The sequence below is a fragment of the Hypanus sabinus genome, chromosome 7 (assembly GCF_030144855.1).
Source record: "Hypanus sabinus isolate sHypSab1 chromosome 7, sHypSab1.hap1, whole genome shotgun sequence".
Classification (NCBI taxonomy): domain Eukaryota; kingdom Metazoa; phylum Chordata; class Chondrichthyes; order Myliobatiformes; family Dasyatidae; genus Hypanus; species Hypanus sabinus.
The window spans coordinates 3356407-3381021 of record NC_082712.1 but is presented as its reverse complement, the minus strand read 5'-3'; the positions used below and the strand labels follow the sequence as shown (position 1 = coordinate 3381021).

At 46.3% G+C, this 24615-nt stretch overlaps 1 protein-coding gene across 10 annotated transcripts in view; it reads right to left on the bottom strand.

Moving 5' to 3' along the window:
- Window positions 1-24615, bottom strand: part of cplane1 (ciliogenesis and planar polarity effector 1) — a 375338-nt gene that overhangs the window by 215244 nt on the left and 135479 nt on the right. For all 10 annotated transcript variants that reach the window (XR_009512997.1, XR_009512998.1, XM_059974072.1 and 7 more), the window contains exon 18: window positions 1235-1389. Coding sequence is in view for 8 of the 10 variants with exons in the window: in XM_059974072.1 (XP_059830055.1) it covers window positions 1235-1389 (155 nt within the window). In the remaining 2 variants the exon portion in view is untranslated. The remainder of the gene's footprint in view (window positions 1-1234; window positions 1390-24615) is intronic.

Sequence of the window (24615 nt, the reverse complement as noted above, 5' to 3'; positions counted from 1 at the left end):
AACTCATTCTCAGCTTTAATGATAAAGGGCTGATCTCTGTTCTATACTCTCAGCTGATGTCATTGGGAGTTCAAGATCTAAACAAAACTAAGACTAGATGGGAGGATGACCTTGGTGTGGATCTGGCTGAGGAATATTGGGCAAAAACATTGAATAGGGTTCATTCCTCGTCATCATGTGCTAGACTGGGGCTCATACAATTTAAAGTTTTATACAGGGTACATTTAAGTAAAGACAGGCTTGCTGACATGTATCCCGGGACAGACGCTGGCTGTGACAGGTGTTCCTTCTCTCCGGCTGGTTTAGTGCATGCATTTTGGTCTTGCCCTCGGATTGATGGCTATTGGGCACTGGTTTTTAAAATTATCAGTGAGGTTTTGGGGGTGACACTCAGACCTTGCCCGCTTATCACTGTATTTGGTGTGGCGGATAATGCTTTGGGTTTAAATGCAAACCAGTCGGATATCGTTGCATTTACATCGCTTTTGGCCCATAGGAGAATCTTGCTGGGCTGGAAATCTGCCACTCCCCCATCTGCTGCTGCTTGGTTAAAGGACATAATGTTTTTTTCTGAAATTAGAAAAGATTAAATTCACTCTGAGGGGGTCTGTGAAAAAGTTCTATTCGAAATGGGGACCTTTCTTGTCATATTTTGGGAGTCTTAAGGAATTACCTACTAGTTGAGGGCATTTGATTGTACTTGGGAAGTTGCCTCCCTTTTTACACGCATATGGTTTACCTCACAGGGTGGCTGATGAATTGTAATATGAGTATATTCTGGATCATCTGACATGTTGTGGATGTGTGTGGGCCTTCGTCTTGAAGGAGTGTGGGGGTATGGCTGTGAAATGTCCACACTTGTATTTGTGAAGTGTTGTATTGTAAATACATGAGCTGCCATGGTATGCTCGGGGAGGGAGGGTGAGGGGAGGTTTGTTTAGGGGTAAGATATAAAAGCAAAATGGAAGAAAATGTAATCCATTATGTATTCTGTATTGTGTCATTCCTTCAATAAAAATATATTTTTAAAAAATTGCGCCCCTCATATTGCCATTCCCACCCTGGGAAAATGTGTCTGGCAGTCCACTCTGTCTATGCCTCCTTTCATCTTGTATACCTCTATCAAGTCACCTCTCATCCGCCATCACTCCAAAGAGAAAAGACCTAGCTTGCTCAACCTATCCTCATAATACATGATCTAATCCAGACAGCATCCTGGTAAACCTCAGCTCACCTGTCAACAGCTTGGTGCCGGCACCCGGAGCCATGGTTAAATCTGGCAAAGCCACATCTGCCTTTGGTGCATGACCCAACAGTGCCCAGAGTTTATCTTGGAAGATCTGGGATGGATGAAGTTCTCTTGTTAGATGGAGTGATCTCCAATGACTTCTGAAACATAAGAAGATAAGAACATAAGAAATAGGAGCAGGAGTAGGCCATCTGGCCCATTGAGCCTGCTCCACCATTCTACAAGATCATGGCCAAGATCTGACCATGGACTCATCTCCACCTTCTTGCCTTTTCCCCACAACCCCTAATTCCCCTACAATGCAAAAATTTATCCAATATTGTCTTAAATATATTTACTGAGGTAGCCTCCATTGCTCCATTGGGCAAAGAATTCCATAGATTCACCACTCTGGGAAAAGCAGTTCCTCCTCATCTCGATCCTAAATCTACCCCCTTGAATCTTGAGGCTATGTCCTCTAGTTCTAGTCTCACCTACCAGTGGAAACAACTTTTCTGCCTCTATCTTATCTATCCCTTTCATAATTTTATATGTTTCTATGAGATCTCCTCTCATTCTTCTGAATTCCAGTGAGTACAGTCCCAGGCGATTCAATCTCTCCTCATTGTCTAACCCTTTCACCTCTGGAATCAACCTGGTGAACCTCCTCTGCACCCCCACCCCTCCAAAGCCAGTATATCCCTCCTCAAGTAAGGAGACCAGAACTGCACGCAGTACTCCAGGTGCAGCCTCACCAGTACCCTGTATATTTGCAGCATCCATCCCTCTAGCAATGAAAGCCAACATTCCATCTGCCCTCTTGATAGCCTATTCCACCTGTAAACCAGCCTTTTGTGAATCGTGCACCAAACATGCCCAAATCCATCTACAGAGCAGCATGCTGCAATTTTTTACCACTTAAATAATCTCCTCTTTTAATTTTTGTTCCAAAGTGGATGACCACGCATTTACCAACATTGTTAAGTCAAGTCACTTTTATTGTCATTTTGACCATAACTGCTGGCACAGTACATAGTAAAAATGAGACGTTTTTCAGGACCATGATGTTACATGACACAGTACAAAAACTAGACTGAACTATGTAAAAAACTACACTAGACTACAGACCTACCCAGGACTGTATAAAGTGCACAAAACAGTGCAGGCATTACAATAAATAATAAACAGGGCAATAGGACAATTGTACTCCATCTGCCGGACCCTTGCCCACTGACTTAAACTATCTATATCTCTCTGCAGACTCTCCGTAACCTCTGCACTATTTGCTTTTTCACTCAATTTAGTATCATTAGCAAACTTAGATACACTACACTCGGTCCCCTCTTCCAGATCGTTAATTTATATCGTGAACAGCTGCGGGTCCAGCATTGACCTCTGTGGCACACTGCTCACTATATAACCATATAACAATTACAGCACGGAAACAGGCCATCTCGGCCCTTCTAGTCCGTGCTGACTCTTACTCTCACCTAGTCCCACCTACCCGCACTCAGCCCATAACCCTCCATTCCTTTCCTGTCCATATACCTATCCAATTTTGCTTTAAATGACAATAGTGAACCTGTCTCTACCACTTCTACTGGAAGCTCATTCCACACAGCTACCACTCTCTGAGTAAAGAAATTCCCCCTCGTGTTACCCTTAAAATTTTGCCCCCTCTCAAATCATGTCCTCTTGATTGAATCTCCCCTACTCGCAATGGAAAAAGCCTATTCATGTCAACTCGATCTATCCCCCTCATTATTTTAAATACCTCTATCAAGTCCCCCCTCAACTTTCTACGCTCCAAAGAATAAAGACTTAACTTGTTCAACCTTTCTCTGTAACTTAGGTGTTGAAACCCAGGTAACATTCTAGCAAATCTTCTCTGTACTCTCTCTATTTTGTTGATATCTTTCTTATAATTCGGTGACCAGAACTGTACACAATACTCCAAATTTGGCCTTACCAACGCCTTGTACAATTTTAACATTACGTCCCAACTCCTATACTCAATGCTCTGATTTATAAAGGCCAGCATACCAAAAGCTTTCTTCACCACCCTATCCACATGAGATTCCACCTTCAGGGAACTATGCTCCATTATTCCTAGATCACTATGTTCTACTGCATTCTTCAATGCCCTACCATTTACCATCTATGTCCTATTTTGATCATTCCTACCAAAATGTAGCACCTCACACTTATCAGCATTAAACTCCATCTGCCATCGTTCAGCCCACTCTTCTAACTGGCCTAAATCTCTCTGCAAGCTTTGAAAACCTACTTCATTATCCACAATGCCACCTACCTTAGTATCATCTGCATACTTACTAATCCAATTTACCACCCCAACATCCAGATCATTAATGTATATGACAAACAAATTGATTGCCAACCAGAGTAACACCTATGTATCCCAACTCTCTGCTTTCTGTAAGTTAACCAATCCTCTATCCATGCTCATACATCACCCCCAATTCGTAATCATATGGATAAGTCCTTTATGCGGCACCTTATCAAACCTTATCGGCTCCTTCTGGAAATCCAAGTAAATTATGTCCATCTGTTCTCCTCTATCTACTGCACTTTTATATCCTCAAAGAACTCCAGTAAGTTTGTCAAACAGGACCTGCCTTTGCTGAATCCATACTGCGTCTGTCTGATGGATCCATTTCTTTCCAGATGCCTCACTATTTCTTCTTTAATGACAGCTTCAAGCATTTTCCCAACACAGATTAAATTATCTGGCCAACAGTTACTTGCCTTTTCCCTACATCCTTTTTTGAACAGTTTTGTGACATTTGCCACCTTCCAATCTGCTGGGACCAGCTGAGAGTCCAGAAAACTTTGGTAAATTACCACCAAAGCCTCAACTGTAACCTCTGACATTTCTTTCAGTTCCCTGGGATGCACTCCATCAGGACTGTTTCGAGACAGATATTTCAGGTAAAAACAACGGCGCACGTGCACCAACTTTAATTGTCTGCTCACGAGTGCATGTACAAGTATATCGTAATATCCCCCTTTTCATCAAAACAAAGAAAGGGAACAATTGTATTAACAATTAAACTCATTTCTCTGGAGTCTGCTTTCCAGTATATTTTCATAGAATTAACTTTCAAAGCACTCATTAATCATGCCTTCTGTCTCTTATGCCTGTCACAAATACATAACACTCATTATTTCCATTTGTATGAGCATATATACAAAATATAAAACATACTAAAATTCAACTTTAACTTCAAACTACACAACCTCAAATAGGACACGGTCCTTCTCAGAGTACAAACATGACATTAAAATGCCAAATAGAGTCACAGACTTATTGTTCAATTGTTCATGCAATTATTCAATGTGGGACAAAGTCTTCTAGATATTGTGGCTTTTTCACTGCACAGCCAGAACAAGTTTTTACTGTTTTGTCCGAGTCCTGTTGTTTGTTATTTGCATGTTTCAATGTTTGCGTTAGCATTTGTGTTGTGTCATTAGCCTCTGCTAGTGTTTGTCTGTGTGCATTTGATGTGGTCAGCACACTGTGGTCATCGATCTTGGTTGTTTGACCTGATTTTGTCTGTTCATGTGTGATTAGCTTTTCAGGCATCTTTCATAGATGTGTGCGATTACGTCGATAACCCAGAAGGGGTTCGAACTACACATGAACGCTCATCAAGGCGCCGACAAACAATTGCTTTCTCCCAATTCTTTTTACCTTGCACCAGGGGTTGCATGCGTACGGTATCCCCTTCGTCAAGTGGGACAAGATCTTTGGCTGATTTGTTGCAATTGTTGGCCTGCTGCTGGACACGTTGTTTCATACGCTTGTGTTCACGTATAACTCCAGTAAACTCGCTGTTGTAGGCAGGAGCGTGCGTGTGTGGCGATTCATCGGACTCTGGGCAGGACTTGTGCTGGGCGCTTGGAAAGGTGTGTTGCGATGGTCTAGAAGTGCGAGGTAGGGATCTGCTCGCGATTTGTTGCTCTTTGTGAGGGTCCGCTTAGCTGTTTTAACTGCTGATTCAGCTTTTCCATTTGCTTTGCTATTTCCGGGACTGCTACACAAGTCCTCAAAATCCCATTCTCATGCAAATCTGTGAAACTCCACTGACATGTATTGTGGCCCATTGTCACTAACTACTTGTGTTGGGCTACCATATCTCGCAAAATGAGCCTTCAGTTTGCGAGTAACAGCTGCGCTGGTCGTATCGCAAAGAAGATCTAGCTCGAAGAAATTGCTGTAGTAATCAATGGTGACGAGGTACTCTTTTCCTTCGAATGTAAATAGGTCGGTACTTATCTTTTCCCACGGCCGAGCAGGTAGATCATGACTCATAAGCGATTCTTTCTGCTGACTCATTTTGTATGTGCGACAAACATCACATGTAGTAACATATTGCTTGATGTCGCTGCTCATGCCTGGCCAAAAAAGACATTTGCGTGCACATCTGAGGCATCCTTCTACGCCCAAGTGTGACGAATAAATTCTTTCCTTCATTTGCTTTCACTCACTTTGCGATATGATGACATGCTCACCTTTGAAGATTAAGCCGTCTTGGACTGCAAGCTCTTCTCTGTAGCTATAGTAAGGTGTGAGTTGCTCTGGTAGCGCGTCACGTTCGCTTGGCCATTGGCTGATGATTACACGTTTCAACATCTGTAGTGTGTCATCTTTCACTGTTTCTATGCGAATCTGCTCTAGACACTCATGGCGGATTGGCAGGTGGGATAGCATGTAGACTTCATCGAAGCTGTTCTCCTTGCCTGGAGTACCGCTAACTGCTCGTGATTGCATATCCGCGAGGTGCATGAGCTTTCCTTGATGGTAGGTGATGTCCAAATCATAGCTCTGCAGGCGAAAGAGCATTCCCTGTAGGCGCTTTGGTGCCTTCACCAACAGCTTCTTAACTATCATTTTGAGCGGCTTGTGATCACAGAGTACTCTTGTGAAGCGGCCAAAAGTGTATTGATGAAAACGCTCAAGTGTGAAAACAATTGCGAGCATTTCCTTTTCAATCGCTGCGTTACGTGTTTCCGTGTCCATTAGCGCTCTGCTTGCATATGCGATCGGACGCCCATTCTGGAGGAGTGCTGCCTCTAGGCCTTTGTTGCTGGCGTCGCATTGGATGGTTAGCTCTTCCTTGGAATTGTAGTATACCAACACCAGTGCTGCGGATACCATCCGCTTGATCTTAGAGAGAATGTTTTGCTGCTCAGCTGACCACTTCCATGCTACATCTGGCTATGTCAGCTGTCTTATTGGCTCAAGGGTATCTGAGAGACTTGGTAGAAAACGGCTCAGGTAGTTGACAAATCCGATCAATCGCTCCACTCCCTGCGCATCTGCATCTGTGGGTGCTGGCATGTTGAGAACGTCAGCGACCTTTTTAGGATCAGGCTCAAGTCCCTCACGTGATGAGATGCCCCAAAAAGGGTATCTCTGTCACTCTGAAGACAGATTTGTTCTTGTTGAGCCTGATAAGCTGCCCTGCACAACGCTGTAATAGCTGCTCAAGTTTCACATCATGATCGGCAATTGCCCTTCCCTGCGTTTCCCCTTTTCCATACACCAGAATGTTGTCTGCGACACCGATCACTCCTGGTAGTCCTTCCAGCGCCTGATGCAGTCTGTGCTGGAAGATCTCTGATGACATGCTGATTCCAGACGGAAATCTGAGCCATCTATCCTGCCCAAAAGGTGTGTTGAAGGTGGTAAGTACGCTTGATTCACTGTCTAATTTCACTTGCCAGAATGCAGAACTCATGTCAAACTTGCTGAAAACCTCAGCCTGGTGAAGATCTGGCAATATGTCCTCTATCACTGGAAGGGGTAGTGTTCTCTCCTCAGTGCTTTGTTCAACGGTCGAGGGTCAATGCATGTACAAAGATTGCCGTTCCTCTTCTCTGCAACCACTAGCTGGCTAACCCACCTTGCAGGTTCATGGGCTGGAGCTATCACCTTGCGATCAAGCTCAGCTTTCACTTTCCACTTCATAGCATGAGGTAGACGTCGTGGGGAGGTAACACTGTGGGCTGCACCTGGACGCTCCCCAAGCGCATCATCGAACACCTCTGCATAGCATTCTTCTGGTGTGCATTGTTTTTCTGTGACTGTAGATGCATGCACCCTACGAAAGTTGTCATCGGTGACCGTAATTCAGCTTCGTTTGCTGGTTGACCCTACTTCCCAGCTATGGTGCAAAGTCATCAGTGACCATGACAAATTCGACAGAATACTTGCGGTTCGTCACGGGGTTTTGAAATTTCACTCTGCACATCGCTTCTGCATCCATGGTGGTCTTGTTCCCCATCATCAGCTTTTTGTGCATTGTCTTGGTGTGTGATCTACCCCCTCCAAGTACTTGTGGGGTAAAATGTTAATGCTCGCCCCACTGTCGACTTGGAAATCTATTAGCTTTCCATTGATGAGCATCTGTGCGAATACATCATCCCTTGTCTTCAAACTGCTGACCACCAGTACGACACTGTCGATAAACTCGGACCTGTTGGCACTGTCGGTTTGGTCATCGCTTTGTACTTCCACCCCATGCATGGGCTTCTGCTTGCATACCTTTGCAAAGTGATTTCGAATGTCATATGCCTTGCACACCTGTCCGTATGCTCGGCATTGTTGCTTGTCTCTTTTATGTTCCTTACCACGGTACTGGCAAGGGTTCACTTTGCTTCTGTGGCTGTTCAAAGTGCCTTTTGCTCTGGCTCCACCACTATCACTCGCCTTCTGCCCAGGACGCTTTGAACCTTTCTTGTTAGTGCGAGGCTTAATCCCATCGACAGTAGCGGACCCACTATCTGCAGCTGTGCTGAATGCTTGTAGGTGTGATTCAGCCAGGTCTGTGCTTTTACAGATGTCAATGCAGTCATTGAGCGATAGCTTTCTGTCTTGTAACAGACGTTTTCTGGTTTGGGAGTCGTTAATTCCCAGTACGATCTTGTCGCTCAGCAGACTGTCTGACATACATGAGCAAAAATTACATGTCTTTGCAAGAAACCTAAGGCAGGCAAGAAACGATTCAAAGATCTCACCTTGTTCTTGTTGCCGCTTGTTGGGCAAGTACCATTCATATGTCTCATTTTTCTCATCAATAGCATATGTCAAATGTAACTAAAATCTTTGTGAGGTCTTGGCTTTCAGCCTCATCTGCGAACACAAGTCTGTTGTAGATCTCAAGTCCTGATGGTCCAATTGAATGCAAAAGTAATGCTGTCTGATACGGTGGGACTTGTTTGTGCAGTTGTGCCACGACGCTGTAGTTCGTCCACATCTGCGGCTGTGTCTTCCATCCATCTATCAGTTTGTGGTTGACCGTCACGGCCGGTGGTGGGCGAATGCTGCTGACTGGAGGAGGACACCTACCCCAACCACAGTTCCCCAGCACGGGGTCACCGGCCGATGAGACTCTGCTGTCTCACCTCCAGGCATTACACCCATCTCTATTTGTGGCTGCTTGCTCGATTCGATTGACATTTTTTTCTACTCTTACACTCACCCTCCGATGTTTCAGAGTTGCGCTATTACTATGCTGCCAACTGCAAGTTGAAAAAAAATCGGGCGCTGCAGTTGAAAAAAACAATTTTACGAGCACCACCGCTGCCACCATGTTTCGAGACAGGTCTTTCGGATAAAAACAATAGCGCATGCGCAACAACTTCAATCGTCTGCTCACGAGTGCACGTACAAGTATAACGTAACAAGCACCAGGCGACTTATCTATCTTCAGACCTACAAGTTTGCTCAGCACTACCTCTTTAGTGATCGCTATTGTATCGAGGTCCTGGCCTCCCATCGCATCCATAACATCTCTTTGGCGTGTTAGATGTGTCCTCCACTGTGAAGACCAAAGCCTCTGCCATTTCCTCATTACCCAATATCAGCTCCTCCTCCTCATCCTCCAACGGACCAATATTCACTTTAGCTACCCTTTTCTGCTTTATATAATTATAAAAACTTTTACTCTCCATTTTTATATTTTGAGCTAGATTATTTTCATAATCTAGCTTCCCTTTCTTTATTGCTTGCTCAATAGTTCTTTGTTGCTCTTTAAAGTTTTCCCAATCTGCCAAGTTTCCCACTACTCTTGGCAACTTTGAACATACGAGCTTTTAGTTTGATGCCTTCTATTTCCTTAGTTACGCAAGATTGGCTCTCCCCACCGACTGTCCTTGCCTTTAACTGCGACATACTTTCGGTCAGCACCGTGAAAGATCTCTTTGAAAGTCTTCCACTGTTGCTCAACCATCACACCATGTAGTCTGGGAAATAAAATTAATTGATAAACAAAGGTCAGTAGTCCCATCTGATGAAGAGACTTCAACCAAAAAGTGAACTCTGTTTCCCTCTCCAGACTTGCTGAAAACTTACACGCCTTCTGTTTTATATCTTATAGCCAATTTAAGCATCTAGCCAGATTAAAGATTAAGCTGTCAAGATCAAGAGCTCAGAATGAACTGGTGTTCAGCTCACTAATCGATTTCAGCCAAGATCCCCCTCCTGAGTTGGTCCCATCTGATCCATCTCTCTCGCTTCTCGCTCCCAGCATCAGCTGCAAGAGTCTTGACCAGCTACGTGGCCACGTACCACAGTCACAGACACGGTTCAGCCAAGGAGAGTGCCGATGGCCACGTACCACAGTCACAGACACGGTTCAGCCAAGGAGAGTGCCGATAGCCAAGTACCACAGTCACAGACACGGTTCAGCCAAGGAGAGTGCCGATGGCCACGTACCACAGTCAGACACGGTTCAGCCAAGGAGAGTGCCGATGGCCACGTACCACAGTCAGAGACACGGTTCAGCCAAGGAGAGTGCCGATAGCCAAGTACCACAGTCAGAGACACGGTTCAGCCAAGGAGAGTGCCGATGGCCACGTACCACAGTCAGAGACACGGTTCAGCCAAGGAGAGTGCCGATGGCCACGTACCACAGTCACAGACACGGTTCAGCCAAGGAGAGTGCCGATAGCCAAGTACCACAGTCACAGACACGGTTCAGCCAAGGAGAGTGCCGATGGCCACGTACCACAGTCAGACACGGTTCAGCCAAGGAGAGTGCCGATGGCCACGTACCACAGTCACAGACACGGTTCAGCCAAGGAGAGTGCCGATAGCCAAGTACCACAGTCACAGACACGGTTCAGCCAAGGAGAGTGCCGATGGCCACGTACCACAGTCAGACACGGTTCAGCCAAGGAGAGTGCCGATGGCCACGTACCACAGTCAGAGACACGGTTCAGCCAAGGAGAGTGCCGATGGCCACGTACCACAGTCAGACACGGTTCAGCCAAGGAGAGTGCCGATGGCCACGTACCACAGTCAGAGACACGGTTCAGCCAAGGAGAGTGCCGATGGCCAAGTACCACAGTCAGAGACACGGTTCAGCCAAGGAGAGTGCCGATAGCCAAGTACCACAGTCAGAGACACGGTTCAGCCAAGGAGAGTGCCGATGGCCACGTACCACAGTCAGAGACACGGTTTAGCCAAGGAGAGTGCCGATGGCCACGTACCACAGTCACAGACACGGTTCAGCCAAGGAGAGTGCCGATAGCCAAGTACCACAGTCACAGACACGGTTCAGCCAAGGAGAGTGCCGATGGCCACGTACCACAGTCAGACACGGTTCAGCCAAGGAGAGTGCCGATGGCCACGTACCACAGTCAGAGACACGGTTCAGCCAAGGAGAGTGCCGATGGCCAAGTACCACAGTCACAGACACGGTTCAGCCAAGGAGAGTGCCGATGGCCACGTACCACAGTCAGACACGGTTCAGCCAAGGAGAGTGCCGATGGCCACGTACCACAGTCAGAGACACGGTTCAGCCAAGGAGAGTGCCGATGGTCACGTACCACAGTCACAGACACGGTTCAGCCAAGAAGAGTGCCGATGGCCACGAACCACAGTCAAGACACGGTTCAGCCAAGGAGAGTGCCGATGGCCACGTACCACAGTCAGACACGGTTCAGCCAAGGAGAGTGCCGATGGCCACGTACCACAGTCAGACACGGTTCAGCCAAGAAGAGTGCCGATGGCCACGTACCACAGTCAAGACACGGTTCAGCCAAGAAGAGTGCCGATGGCCACGTACCACAGTCAGACACGGTTCAGCCAAGGAGAGTGCCGATGGCCACGAACCACAGTCACAGACACGGTTCAGCCAAGGAGAGTGCCGATGGCCACGTACCACAGTCACAGACACGGTTCAGCCAAGGAGAGTGCCGATGGTCACGTACCACAGTCACAGACACGGTTCAGCCAAGGAGAGTGCCGATGGCCACGTACCACAGTCAGACACGGTTCAACCAAGGAGAGTGCCGATGGCCACGTACCACAGTCAGACACGGTTCAACCAAGGAGAGTGCCGATGGCCACGTACCACAGTCAGAGACGGTTCAGCCAAGGAGAGTGCCGATAGCCAAGTACCACAGTCACAGACACGGTTCAGCCAAGGAGAGTGCCGATGGTCACGTACCACAGTCAGAGACACGGTTCAGCCAAGGAGAGTGCCGATGGCCACGTACCACAGTCACAGACACGGTTCAGCCAAGGAGAGTGCCGATGGTCACGTACCACAGTCAGAGACACGGTTCAGCCAAGGAGAGTGCCGATGGCCACGTACCACAGTCACAGACACGGTTCAGCCAAGGAGAGTGCCGATGGCCACGTACCACAGTCAGACACGGTTCAGCCAAGGAGAGTGCCGATGGCCACGTACCACAGTCAGACACGGTTCAGCCAAGGAGAGTGCCGATGGCCACGTACCACAGTCAGACACGGTTCAGTCAAGGAGAGTGCCGATGGTCACGTACCACAGTCACAGACACGGTTCAGCCAAGGAGAGTGCCGATGGCCACGTACCACAGTCAGACACGGTTCAGCCAAGGAGAGTGCCGATGGCTACGTACCACAGTCAGAGACACGGTTCAGCCAAGGAGAGTGCCGATGGCCACGTACCACAGTCAGAGACACGGTTCAGCCAAGGAGAGTGCCGATGGCCACGTACCACAGTCAGAGACACGGTTCAGCCAAGGAGAGTGCCGATGGCCACGTACCACAGTCAGACACGGTTCAGCCAAGGAGAGTGCCGATGGTCACGTACCACAGTCAGAGACACGGTTCAGCCAAGGAGAGTGCCGATGGTCACGTACCACAGTCAGACACGGTTCAGCCAAGGAGAGTGCCGATGGTCACGTACCACAGACAGACACGGTTCAGCCAAGGAGAGTGCCGATAGCCACGTACCACAGTCAGACACGGTTCAGCCAAGGAGAGTGCCGATGGCCACGTACCACAGTCACAGACACGGTTCAGCCAAGGAGAGTGCCGATGGCCACGTACCACAGTCAGACACAGTTCAGCCAAGGAGAGTGCCGATGGCCACGTACCACAGTCAGAGACACGGTTCAGCCAAGGAGAGTGCCAATGGCCACGTACCACAGTCAGACACGGTTCAGCCAAGGAGAGTGCCGATGGCCACGTACCACAGTCAGACACGGTTCAGCCAAGGAGAGTGCCGATGGTCACGTACCACAGACAGACACGGTTCAGCCAAGGAGAGTGCCGATGGCCATGTACCACAGTCATCGGAACTCCACTCAGCGCTGTCCAATGTCTCTGTGACTGTGGACTCACTCTTGGGGACGATGTGGTTCATGTTCTCTGTGTTATTTATTTACATCTTATTGTTTAAATGGCTCAGCCACTGGGTAAACTCAAATCAGAGGCTTCACATTCTGGGTCTGAAGGAAGTACAGGGAGAGGCCACTGAGGTACAAACAGCAGTGATATCACAATCATGCAGAATGGACACAGTTGGCTGATTGGACTCCTCCTGTTTCTGGGACAGGTGTTTGGAAGCTCATGTTCACCCCAGCAGACACAAGTTTAAGTTGAGAGTGGGGAACATTTAAAGACATATTTTTCTCAGAGTGTGAACAAACTATCAGAGGAAGTGAAAAAAGGCCAATTACAGTGTTTAAAAGATATTTAGACAAATATAACGACGGAAACGGTTTCATGGCAAATGAGCAGAATGCAGGAAATGAGACTAGTTCAGATAGATACCGCTAACAGCTTAGACGAGTTGGGCCAAAAGGCCTGCATATTTATTTATTTTTCTTTGGGCATGCGGTGTGAAACAGACACATCCAACCCAACGAGCTGCACCGCCCAGCAACACCCATATTTAACACTTGCCTAATCACCGAACAACTTACAATGCTAAATGTAAATCTTTGGGACTGTGGGGGAACCCAGAACACTTGGAGGAAACCCACAGAGAACGCATAAACTCCTTACAGAATGTGCTGGAATTGAACTCCAAGCTCCAGTTCCATGAACCACTACATTACAGTGGTGTATTGCTTTAGTGCCGTATAATCATGGGACTGAATTGGAGACAGTCAGTCTGCACTGTACGTACCCAGTTCTACTCTCTGTACGACTGAATTGTAGATAGTCAGTCTGCACTGTACATACCCGGTTCTACTCTGTGTACGACTGAATTGCAGACAGTCAGTCTGCACTGTACGTACCTGGTTCTACTCTCTGTACGACTGAATTGGAGACAGTCAGTCTGCACTGTACGTACCTGGTTCTACTCTCTGTACGACTGAATTGGAGACAGTCAGTCTGCACTGTACATACCCGGTTCTACTCTCTGTACGACTGAATTGTAGATAGTCAGTCTGCACTGTATGTACCCAGTTCTACTCTGTGTACGACTGAATTGTAGATAGTCAGTCTGCACTGTACATACCCGGTTCTACTCTGTGTACGACTGAATTGGAGACAGTCAGTCTGCACTGTACATACCCAGTTCTACTCTCTGTACGACTGAATTGCAGAGTCAGTCTGCACTGTACATACCCGGTTCTACTCTGTGTACGACTGAATTGGAGACAGTCAGTCTGCACTGTACGTACCTGGTTCTACTCTCTGTACGGCTGAATTGTAGATAGTCAGTCTGCACTGTACATACCCGGTTCTACTCTCTGTACGACTGAATTGCAGATAGTCAGTCTGCACTGTACATACCCGGTTCTACTCTGTGTACGACTGAATTGCAGTCAGTCTGCACTGTACGTACCTGGTTCTACTCTCTGTACGGCTGAATTGCAGACAGTCAGTCTGCACTGTACATACCCAGTTCTACTCTCTGTACGACTGAATTGGAGACAGTCAGTCTGCACTGTACATACCCGGTTCTACTCTCTGTACGACTGAATTGTAGATAGTCAGTCTGCACTGTATGTACCCAGTTCTACTCTCTGTACGACTGAATTGCAGTCAGTCTGCACTGTACATACCTGGTTCTACTCTCTGTACGACTGAATTGGAGACAGTCAGTCTGCACTGTACGTACCTGGTTCTACTCTCTGTACGACTGAATTGGAGACAGTCAGTCTGCACTGTACATACCCGGTTCTACTCTCTGTACGACTGAATTGTAGATAGTCAGTCTGCACTGTATGTACCCAGTTCTACTCTGTGTACGACTGAATTGTAGATAGTCAGTCTGCACTGTACATACCCGGTTCTACTCTGTGTACGACTGAATTGGAGACAGTCAGTCTGCACTGTACATACCCAGTTCTACTCTCTGTACGACTGAATTGCAGAGTCAGTCTGCACTGTACATACCCGGTTCTACTCTGTGTACGACTGAATTGGAGACAGTCAGTCTGCACTGTACGTACCTGGTTCTACTCTCTGTACGGCTGAATTGTAGATAGTCAGTCTGCACTGTACATACCCGGTTCTACTCTCTGTACGACTGAATTGCAGATAGTCAGTCTGCACTGTACATACCCGGTTCTACTCTGTGTACGACTGAATTGCAGTCAGTCTGCACTGTACGTACCTGGTTCTACTCTCTGTACGGCTGAATTGCAGACAGTCAGTCTGCACTGTACATACCCAGTTCTACTCTCTGTACGACTGAATTGGAGACAGTCAGTCTGCACTGTACATACCCGGTTCTACTCTCTGTACGACTGAATTGTAGATAGTCAGTCTGCACTGTATGTACCCAGTTCTACTCTCTGTACGACTGAATTGCAGTCAGTCTGCACTGTACATACCTGGTTCTACTCTCTGTACGACTGAATTGGAGACAGTCAGTCTGCACTGTACGTACCTGGTTCTACTCTCTGTACGGCTGAATTGTAGATAGTCAGTCTGCACTGTACATACCCGGTTCTACTCTGTGTACGACTGAATTGCAGACAGTCAGTCTGCACTGTACGTACCTGGTTCTACTCTCTGTACGACTGAATTGGAGACAGTCAGTCTGCACTGTACGTACCTGGTTCTACTCTGTGTACGACTGAATTGCAGACAGTCAGTCTGCACTGTACATACCCGGTTCTACTCTCTGTACGACTGAATTGCAGACAGTCAGTCTGCATTGTACATACCCGGTTCTACTCTCTGTACGACTGAATTGTAGATAGTCAGTCTGCACTGTATGTACCCAGTTCTACTCTGTGTACGACTGAATTGTAGATAGTCAGTCTGCACTGTATGTACCCAGTTCTACTCTCTGTACGACTGAATTGCAGTCAGTCTGCACTGTATGTACCCAGTTCTACTCTCTGTACGACTGAATTGCAGTCAGTCTGCACTGTACATACCCAGTTCTACTCTCTGTACGACTGAATTGGAGACAGTCAGTCTGCACTGTACGTACCTGGTTCTACTCTGTGTACGACTGAATTGCAGACAGTCAGTCTGCACTGTACATACCCGGTTCTACTCTCTGTACGACTGAATTGTAGATAGTCAGTCTGCACTGTATGTACCCAGTTCTACTCTGTGTACGACTGAATTGTAGATAGTCAGTCTGCACTGTATGTACCCAGTTCTACTCTCTGTACGGCTGAATTGCAGTCAGTCTGCACTGTATGTACCCAGTTCTACTCTCTGTACGACTGAATTGCAGTCAGTCTGCACTGTACATACCCAGTTCTACTCTCTGTACGACTGAATTGCAGTCAGTCTGCACTGTATGTACCCAGTTCTACTCTCTGTACGACTGAATTGCAGTCAGTCTGCACTGTACATACCCAGTTCTACTCTCTGTACGACTGAATTGCAGTCAGTCTGCACTGTATGTACCCAGTTCTACTCTCTGTACGACTGAATTGCAGTCAGTCTGCACTGTACATACCCAGTTCTACTCTCTGTACGACTGAATTGCAGACAGTCAGTCTGCACTGTACATACCCAGTTCTACTCTCTGTACGACTGAATTGTAGACAGTCAGTCTGCACTGTACATACCCAGTTCTACTCTCTGTACGACTGAATTGCAGACAGTCAGTCTGCACTGTACATACCCAGTTCTACTCTCTGTACGACTGAATTGTAGACAGTCAGTCTGCACTGTACATACCCAGTTCTACTCTCTGTACGACTGAATTGCAGTCAGTCTGCACTGTATGTACCCAGTTCTACTCTGTGTACGACTGAATTGCAGTCAGTCTGCACTGTACATACCCAGTTCTACTCTCTGTACGACTGAATTGCAGACAGTCAGTCTGCACTGTATGTACTCAGTTCTACTCTCTGTACGACTGAACTAGAGATACTCAGTGATAACCCAGTTCACATTTGGTTTGCAATGTACAGAAACGTACATCTAATGAGAAATGATCGAATGCAAGTTCACCCAGATTGACTGTTTAGTTCATGGATGACAGAAAGGACAGGGATGAAAGGGGTATCTCGGGCAGCTCGAGAGAAATTCAGGGATCAAGTATTGATAGATAGTGTACTGAGAGAGCAGGAGAATAATCCAAGGATTCTGCTATCAGCCACCTTCCACGCTCATGCACACTAACCCACTCCCATCAGGAAAGGGGCCACGCCAAGTCCACCAGATTCAAAAGCAGTTACTTTCTTCAAGCAGCAAGGCTGATTAACACTTGACTCATGACATCTGCTTGTAATCCCACCCAACTTCAGTGGAAAAAGCATTCTTGCATTTACCCCTCATAATTTCATTTACCTCTATCAAATCCCCTTGCAATCTTCTATGTTCTAAGGAATAAAGTCCTCACCTATTCAATCTTCCCTTATAACACAGGTCCTTCAGAACCAGCAACATCTCTGTACTCTTCTCTGTACTCCTTCAATCTTACTTACATCTTTCCTGTAGGTTGCTAATCAAAACTGCACACAATACTCCAAATTAGACCTCACTAATGTGTCACCAGATTCAGATATGGACCAGTGCGAAGTGAGAGACACTGAAGCAGGTTGATCATACACAGACTTTAATGTGAACAGAGTTAAAGGGAAAAGAAAACAATAAACACTAGGCCAAACAGGACCATTAGCCAAAACTCTCAAATGGTACACTGCGGCTGAAAAAAACCCAACAATAAAACGAATATCGTTAGTCTTCAGAGTCAGTTGATCTGACTGACCAATTTCTCAGGCGAGGCAGAATGCAAGCAGGCAGCAAAGCACTGCGATGACAAATATGGAGTTAATTATGTGAGAATGCTGGACTACAGCATAGTTCCATAGCTCCATAGACAAGAACAGCGTCCAACACCATAGCTCAACAAGAAGCTCAGGCTACATCCACACTAGACCAGATAATTTTGAAAACGCTGGTTTCACGTAAAAATGATAGACGTCCACACTATGCGTTTTTAAAAGTATCTCTGTCTACATTGAAACAGATTTTGGTGGATCTCCTCCTACTGCACATGTGCAGGACACATCTACCGAAAACAAACAACACGTTTAGTGTCGAATCTGGGTGTGAAAGCGCGCATTTGTGTAGTTACAGACCAGAAAATCTTAAACGACGGGTAGCTGTTGGCTCTCATGCAGGAGAACTTAAAAGTAAAAAAAAACAAATACTGGAGCGTACGGAGGCAACTGACAGGGAGTTCACAGACAGATTGACCCGGCTGACAACGAACATTGAAAAATTGGCCGACTCTTGCATTAAAGCCTTGTTAAATACACAAAACATGTCTGCATCAGTGTTATCTTGTATTTCCATACAATGTTACATTAGGCTGTTACATGTCTATTGTCAGAGAAGTACTTGCATAAATAGGGTAAATTGGGAAACCACCTTCATATGGTCAAGGACAGAAACAGGGCAAAGTGAGTATACTTATTTATTCAGTAAGTTATGGGTCAAAGTATTTGGTGAGTACATTTCTAACACTTCTGGCTTCAGTCTCATTGCCATCTGTTCTGAAATTGTTAGGTTGCGTTCAAGAAAACAATGAAATAGCACGCTGCCGTCTGATAGCCTTTTCAGATTTCTCTGGTTACCCCGTCCACACTGTTCCGGCCAATCCATCGTTTTCAAAAATACACACCCTGGAGAACGTTTCTGAAAGGCCCCAGTTTTGGGGCACGAAAACGCCGTTTTAGTGTGGACAGAGGGTAAAAATGAAGAGAAAAACCTCCGGTTATGGATTTATCCGGTGTAGTGTGGATGTAGTCTGAACATTGACCTTGTGCAGCTGGATCCTGGACTTTCTCTGTAACTTACCCAACAGGCTGGCATATGTCTAGGGGAAAAGGAGATCCAGCCACTCACCACCCCGCCTCCCATAAACACAGGTGCTGTGAGAATCAAATTTATGCCGCGCGTACACACACCATATCAAACTCACACCAGATACTGTTATGAAATACACTTTAAGGATTTTACTAAAACTAAAAGAGTACTATGCAATACAGTATAATTGAAAGAAAAAGTAAAAGGCGCCAACTTATCAAAGTTCAGTCAGTTTAGTGCACATCGTTGGAGCTCAACCATCGAACCATTCGACCCCTCGTCACTTTCCTCTGACCTCCACGTCCTCGTACCTGGGACCACCCCTAGTGGTCAACCAAGCAGTGCAGCGCACGTCCACCTTCCTCGGCGTCTTCTTCCCTACTCCCCTGAAAAAACTGCGAAAACCCCCAAACTTCCAGCCTCACAAGACAAAATAACATTCCCCATTGGTTAACAAATGAATACAATCCCCATATCAGCAAGTCTAAAGCTAAACAACTGCGAGAGAAACACTTATCAGACAAAGAAGCATTCCTACTCTTAACAAACCAAAGAAGCCATTCTGATTAACATGCACAGTACATTGTACACAGGTGCTGAAACCCAGGTAACATTCTAGTAAATCTCCTCTGTACTCTCTCTATTTCATTCACATCACTGAGGACATTATGTGGTCTGTACACACCAGCCATGTGGTGAAAAAGGCACAACAGTGCCTCTTTCATCTCAGATGGTTGAGGAAGTTTGGTATGGGCCCCCAAATCCTAAGAACTTTCTACAAGGCCAAAATTGAGAGCATCCTGACAAGCTGTATCACTGCCTGGTATGGGAACTGTAACTCTCTTAATCGTAGGACTCTGCAGAGAGTGGTGCGGACAGCCCAGCACATCTGTAGTTGAGAACTTCCCGTGATTCAGGACATTTACAAAGACAGGTGTATAAAAAGGGCCCGTAGGATCACTGGGGACCCAAGCCATCCCAACCACAATCTATTCCAGCTGCTACCATCCAGTAAACTGTACGGCAGCATAAAAGCCAGGACCAACACGACAGCTTCTTCCACCAGGCCATCAGACTAATGAACTCACGCTGACTTGAGTGTATTCTATGTTACATTAACTGCTCTATATATTATAAATTACTATGATTGGTCTGCATCAAATTCCATCTGCCATTTTTCAGCCCATTTTTTTCAGCTGATCTAGATCCCTCTGCAAGTGATGACAGTCTTCCACACTCTCACCTACACCACCAATCTTGGTGCCATCCACAAATGTGCTGATCCAGTTAATCGCATTATCATCAAGGTCATTAATACAGATGACAATAAATAAAGGACACAGCATCGATCCATAAGACATTGGAGCAGAATTGGACCAGCTGACGCATCGAGTCTGCTCCACCATTCAATCGTGGCTGATCTTTTTTCTACCTCCTCCTCAACCTCAGTTCCCGGCCTTCTCCCCGTAACCTTTGATGCCAAGTCCAATCAAGAACCTATCATTCTCTGCCTTAAATACTCTCAACCACCTGGCCTCCACAGCTGCATGTGGCAACAAATTCCACAAATTCACCACCCTTTGACGAAAGAAATTTCTCCGCATCTGTTTTGAAACGGCACTTCTCTATCCTGATGCTGAACCTTTTTGTCCTAGACGCTCCCACCATGGGAAACATTCTTTCCACATCTACTCTGTCTAGCCCTTTCAACATTCGAAATGTTTCAAGTAGATCCCCCCTCATCCTTCTGAATTCAGGCAAGTACTGACCCAGAGGCATCAAAAATTCCTCATATGATAACCCTTTATGTCCTGGAATCATCCTTGTGAACCTCCTCTAGACCCTCTCCAATGCTAGCACATCTTTTCTAAGATGAGGGGCCCAAAACTGTTCATAATACTCAAGTGAGGCCTCACCAGTGCCTTATAAAGCCTCAGCATCACATCCCTGCTCTTGTACTCTAGACCTCCTGAAATTAAAGCTAACATGGCATTAGCCTTCCTCACCACCAATTCAACCTGCGTTAACCTTTAGGGTGTTCTGCACAAGGACTCTCAAGTCCCTCGGCAACTCAGATTCTGGATTTTCTCCCATTTAGAAAATAATCCGCACATTAATTTCTACTACCAAAGTGCATGACCATGCATTTTCCAACATTGTATTTCATTTTCCACTTTCTTGTCCATTCTCTTAATCTAAGTCCTTCTTCATCCTACCTGTTTCCTCAACACTGCCTGTCCCCCCCACCAATCTTTCTATCATCTGCAAACTTGGCAACAAAGCCATCTGTTCCATCATCTGAATTATTTATATACAGCATAAAAAGTGGTCCCAACACCAACTCCTGCTGAACACCTGTCACTCACTGGCAGCCAACCAGAAAAGGATCTTTTTATTCCCACTCACTGCCTCCTACCAATCAGCTAATGCTCTAAACATCTCAGAAACTTTCCTGTAATACCATCGGCTCTTAGCTTGGTAAGCAGCCTCATGTGTATCACCTTATCAAAGGCCTTCTGAAAGTCCAAATATATAACATCCACTGCATCCCTTTATCTATCCTACTTGCAATCTCCTCTAAGAAATCTAAGAGGTTCATCAGGCAGGATTTTCCCTGAAGGAAACCATGCTAACTTTGTACTAATCTTGTCCTGTGTCACCAAGTACTCCATCACCTCATCCTTAACAATTGACTCTAACATCTTCCCAACTACTGAGGTCAGAATAACTGGTCTATAATTTCCTTTCTGCTGTCTTCCTCCTTTCTTAAAAAGCGTAGTGACATTTGCAATTTTTCAGTCCTCTGGCACCATGCCAGAGTCCAATGATCTTTGAAAGATCATTTCTAATGCCACCACAATCTCCAATGCTACCTCTTTCAGAACCATAGGGTGCAGTTCCTCTGGTCTGGGTGACTTACATACCTTTAGGGCTTTCAGCTTTTTGAGCATCATTGATGGGCTCACAGAGTGCATCACTGGTTACATCAACTTCTGTGTGGACTGCAATGTTCTGGCAAGAACTGTCCTTTGTTATTCAAATAACAAACCACGGGTAACGAAGGACATTAAGGACAACCTGAACGCTAAAAAGAGGGCGTTTAGAGATGGAAATAGGGAGGAGCTGAGGACAATACAGAGGGACCTGAAAGCCAAGATCAGGGAGGCTAAAGACAGGTATAGGAGGAAGCTTGAGTGGATCCTCCAGCAGAACAACATGAGAGAGGTCTGGAGTGGGATGAGGACCATCACTGGGTTCTGGCAAACCAACAACAGAGGAGCTGAAGGCAGTGTGGACAGGGCCAACAAACTTAACCTGCTCTTCAACAGATTTGACACTGTGGCCCCGGCCCATCCCCCAAGTGATTCATCTGTTGTCGGCCCCCAATCAACACATACTCCACTCTCCCCTCCTACCCCTCCTCACAGCCCCCCACCCTGCTTTCATGACTACACCCCTCCCACACCTGAAACCACCATGGTGGGCTTCACAGCTGAACAGGTGAGAAAACAGCTGAAACGTCTCCACCCAAGCAAGGCTGCAGGCCCGGATGGTGTCAGCCCCAGGGTGCTCAATGCCTGTGCCCCCCAGCTATGTAGAGTACTTCACCATGTTTTCAACCTGAGCCTGAGTCTCCAGAGGGTTCCTGTGCTGTAGAAGACGTCCTGCCTCGTTCCTGTACCGAAGCCCCAGTGGCTCCAATGACTACAGACCGGTGGCATTGACCTCCCACATCACGAAGACCCTGGAGAGACTTGTTCTAGAGCAGCTCCGGCCAATGGTTAGGCCACACTTAGACCCCCTCCAGTTCACCTATCAGCCCCGACTAGGAGTTGAGGATGCCATCGTCTACCTGCTGAACTGTGTCTACGCCCACCTGGACAAGCTGGCGAGCACTGTGAGGGTCATGTTTTTTGACTTCTCCAGTGCGTTCAACACCATCCACCCTGCTCTGCTGGGTGAGAAGCTGACAGTGATGCAGGTGGATGCTTCCCTGGTGTCATGGATTATTGATTACCTGACTGGCAGACCTCAGAGCATGCGTTTGCAACACTGTGTGTCAGACAGAGTGGTCAGCAGCACTGGGGCTCCACAGGGGACTGTCCTGTCTCCCTTTCTCTTCACCATCTACACCTCAGACTTCAACTACAACACAGAGTCTTGCCAGCTTCAGAAGTTTTCTGATGACTCTGCCATAAGTTCAGATTCAGATTCAGTTTATTGTCATTTAGAAATCACAAATGCATTGTAGTTAAAAAATGAGACAACGTTCCTCCAGAATGATATCATAAAAGCATATGACAAAACAGACTACACCAGAAAATCCACATAACATTTTGCAATTCCCAATCCAGAGTCCGGAGAGGCTGCTGTGTATTAATATCGCACTACTATCTTAGTTGGATGCATCAACAAGGGAGATGAAGCCAAGTACAGGGCGACAGTGGGAAACTTTGTCACATGGTGCGAGCGGAATCATCTGCAGCTTAATGTGAAAAAGACTAAGGAGCTGGTGGTGGACCCGAGGAGGGCTAAGGCCTGTTTCCCTGTTTCGTTGACCCCTGTTTCCATCCAAGGGGTCAGTGTGGACATGGTGGAGGATTACAGATACCTGGGGATACGAATGGACAATAAGAACACTGAGGCTGTCTACAAGAAAGGTCAGATCCATCTCTATTTCCTGAGGAGACTGAGGTCCTTTAACATCTGCCAGACGATACTGAGGATGTTCTACGAGTCTGTGGTGGCCAGTGCTATCATGTTTGCTGTTGTGTGCTGGGGCAGCAGGCTGAGGGTAGCAGACACCAACAGAATCAACAAACTCATTCGTAAGTCCAGTGATGTTGTGGGGGTGGAACTGGACTCTCTGACGGTGGTGTCTGAAAAGAGGATGCTGTCCAAGTTGCATGCCATCTTGGACAATGACTCCCATCCAATCCATAATGTACTGGTTAGGCACAGGAGTACATTCAGCCAGAGACTCATTCCACCGAGATGTAACACTGAGCGTCACAGGAAGTCATTCCTGCCTGTGGCCATCAAACTTTACAACTCCTCCCTAGGAGTGTCAGACACCGAGCCAATAGGCTGGTCCTGGATTTATTTCCACTTGGCACGATTAACTTATTATTTAATTATTTATGGTTTTATATTGCTATATTTCTTCACTATTCTTGGTTGGTGCGGCTGTAACAAAACTCAATTTCCCTCGGGATCAATAAAGTATGTCTGTCTGTCATAACAGTAACTGCACCTTCACACACTACAACATCAGGCACACTGCTAGTGTCTTCCACTGTGAAGACTGATGCAAAATACTTAATTAGTTCATCAACCATCTCCTTGCCCCCCATTATTATTTCTCCGGCCTCATTTTTTAGTGGTCCTATATCCACTCTCATTTCTCTTTTATTTTTAAAGTACTTGAAAAAGCTTTTACTATCCACTTTAGTTAATACTTGCTAGCTTGCCTTCATATTTCATTTTTTCCCCTCTAACGATATTTTTAGTTGCTCTCTGTAGGTTTTTATCCTCTACCTTCCTACAAATTTTTGCTTTGTTGTATGTCCTTTCCTTTGCTTTTACAGCGGCTTTGACTTCCCTTATCAGCCATTTGAATACTTCTTCATTTTTGGAATACATTTTTGCAAGGGGTCAATAAATCTACTGGGTGTTTTTTTTTAAATCGACCACCCTAATCCTAACCCTAACAGTGACATCAAGGAGCAGAAAGGAAGACAGATTCTGGAATGATCAAGGGGTTTAGATGGGGTGGAGTTTGTTAGGTGTGTTCAGGAAGGTTTTCTGATACAATATGTAGATATGCCTACAAGAGGAGAGGCTGTAC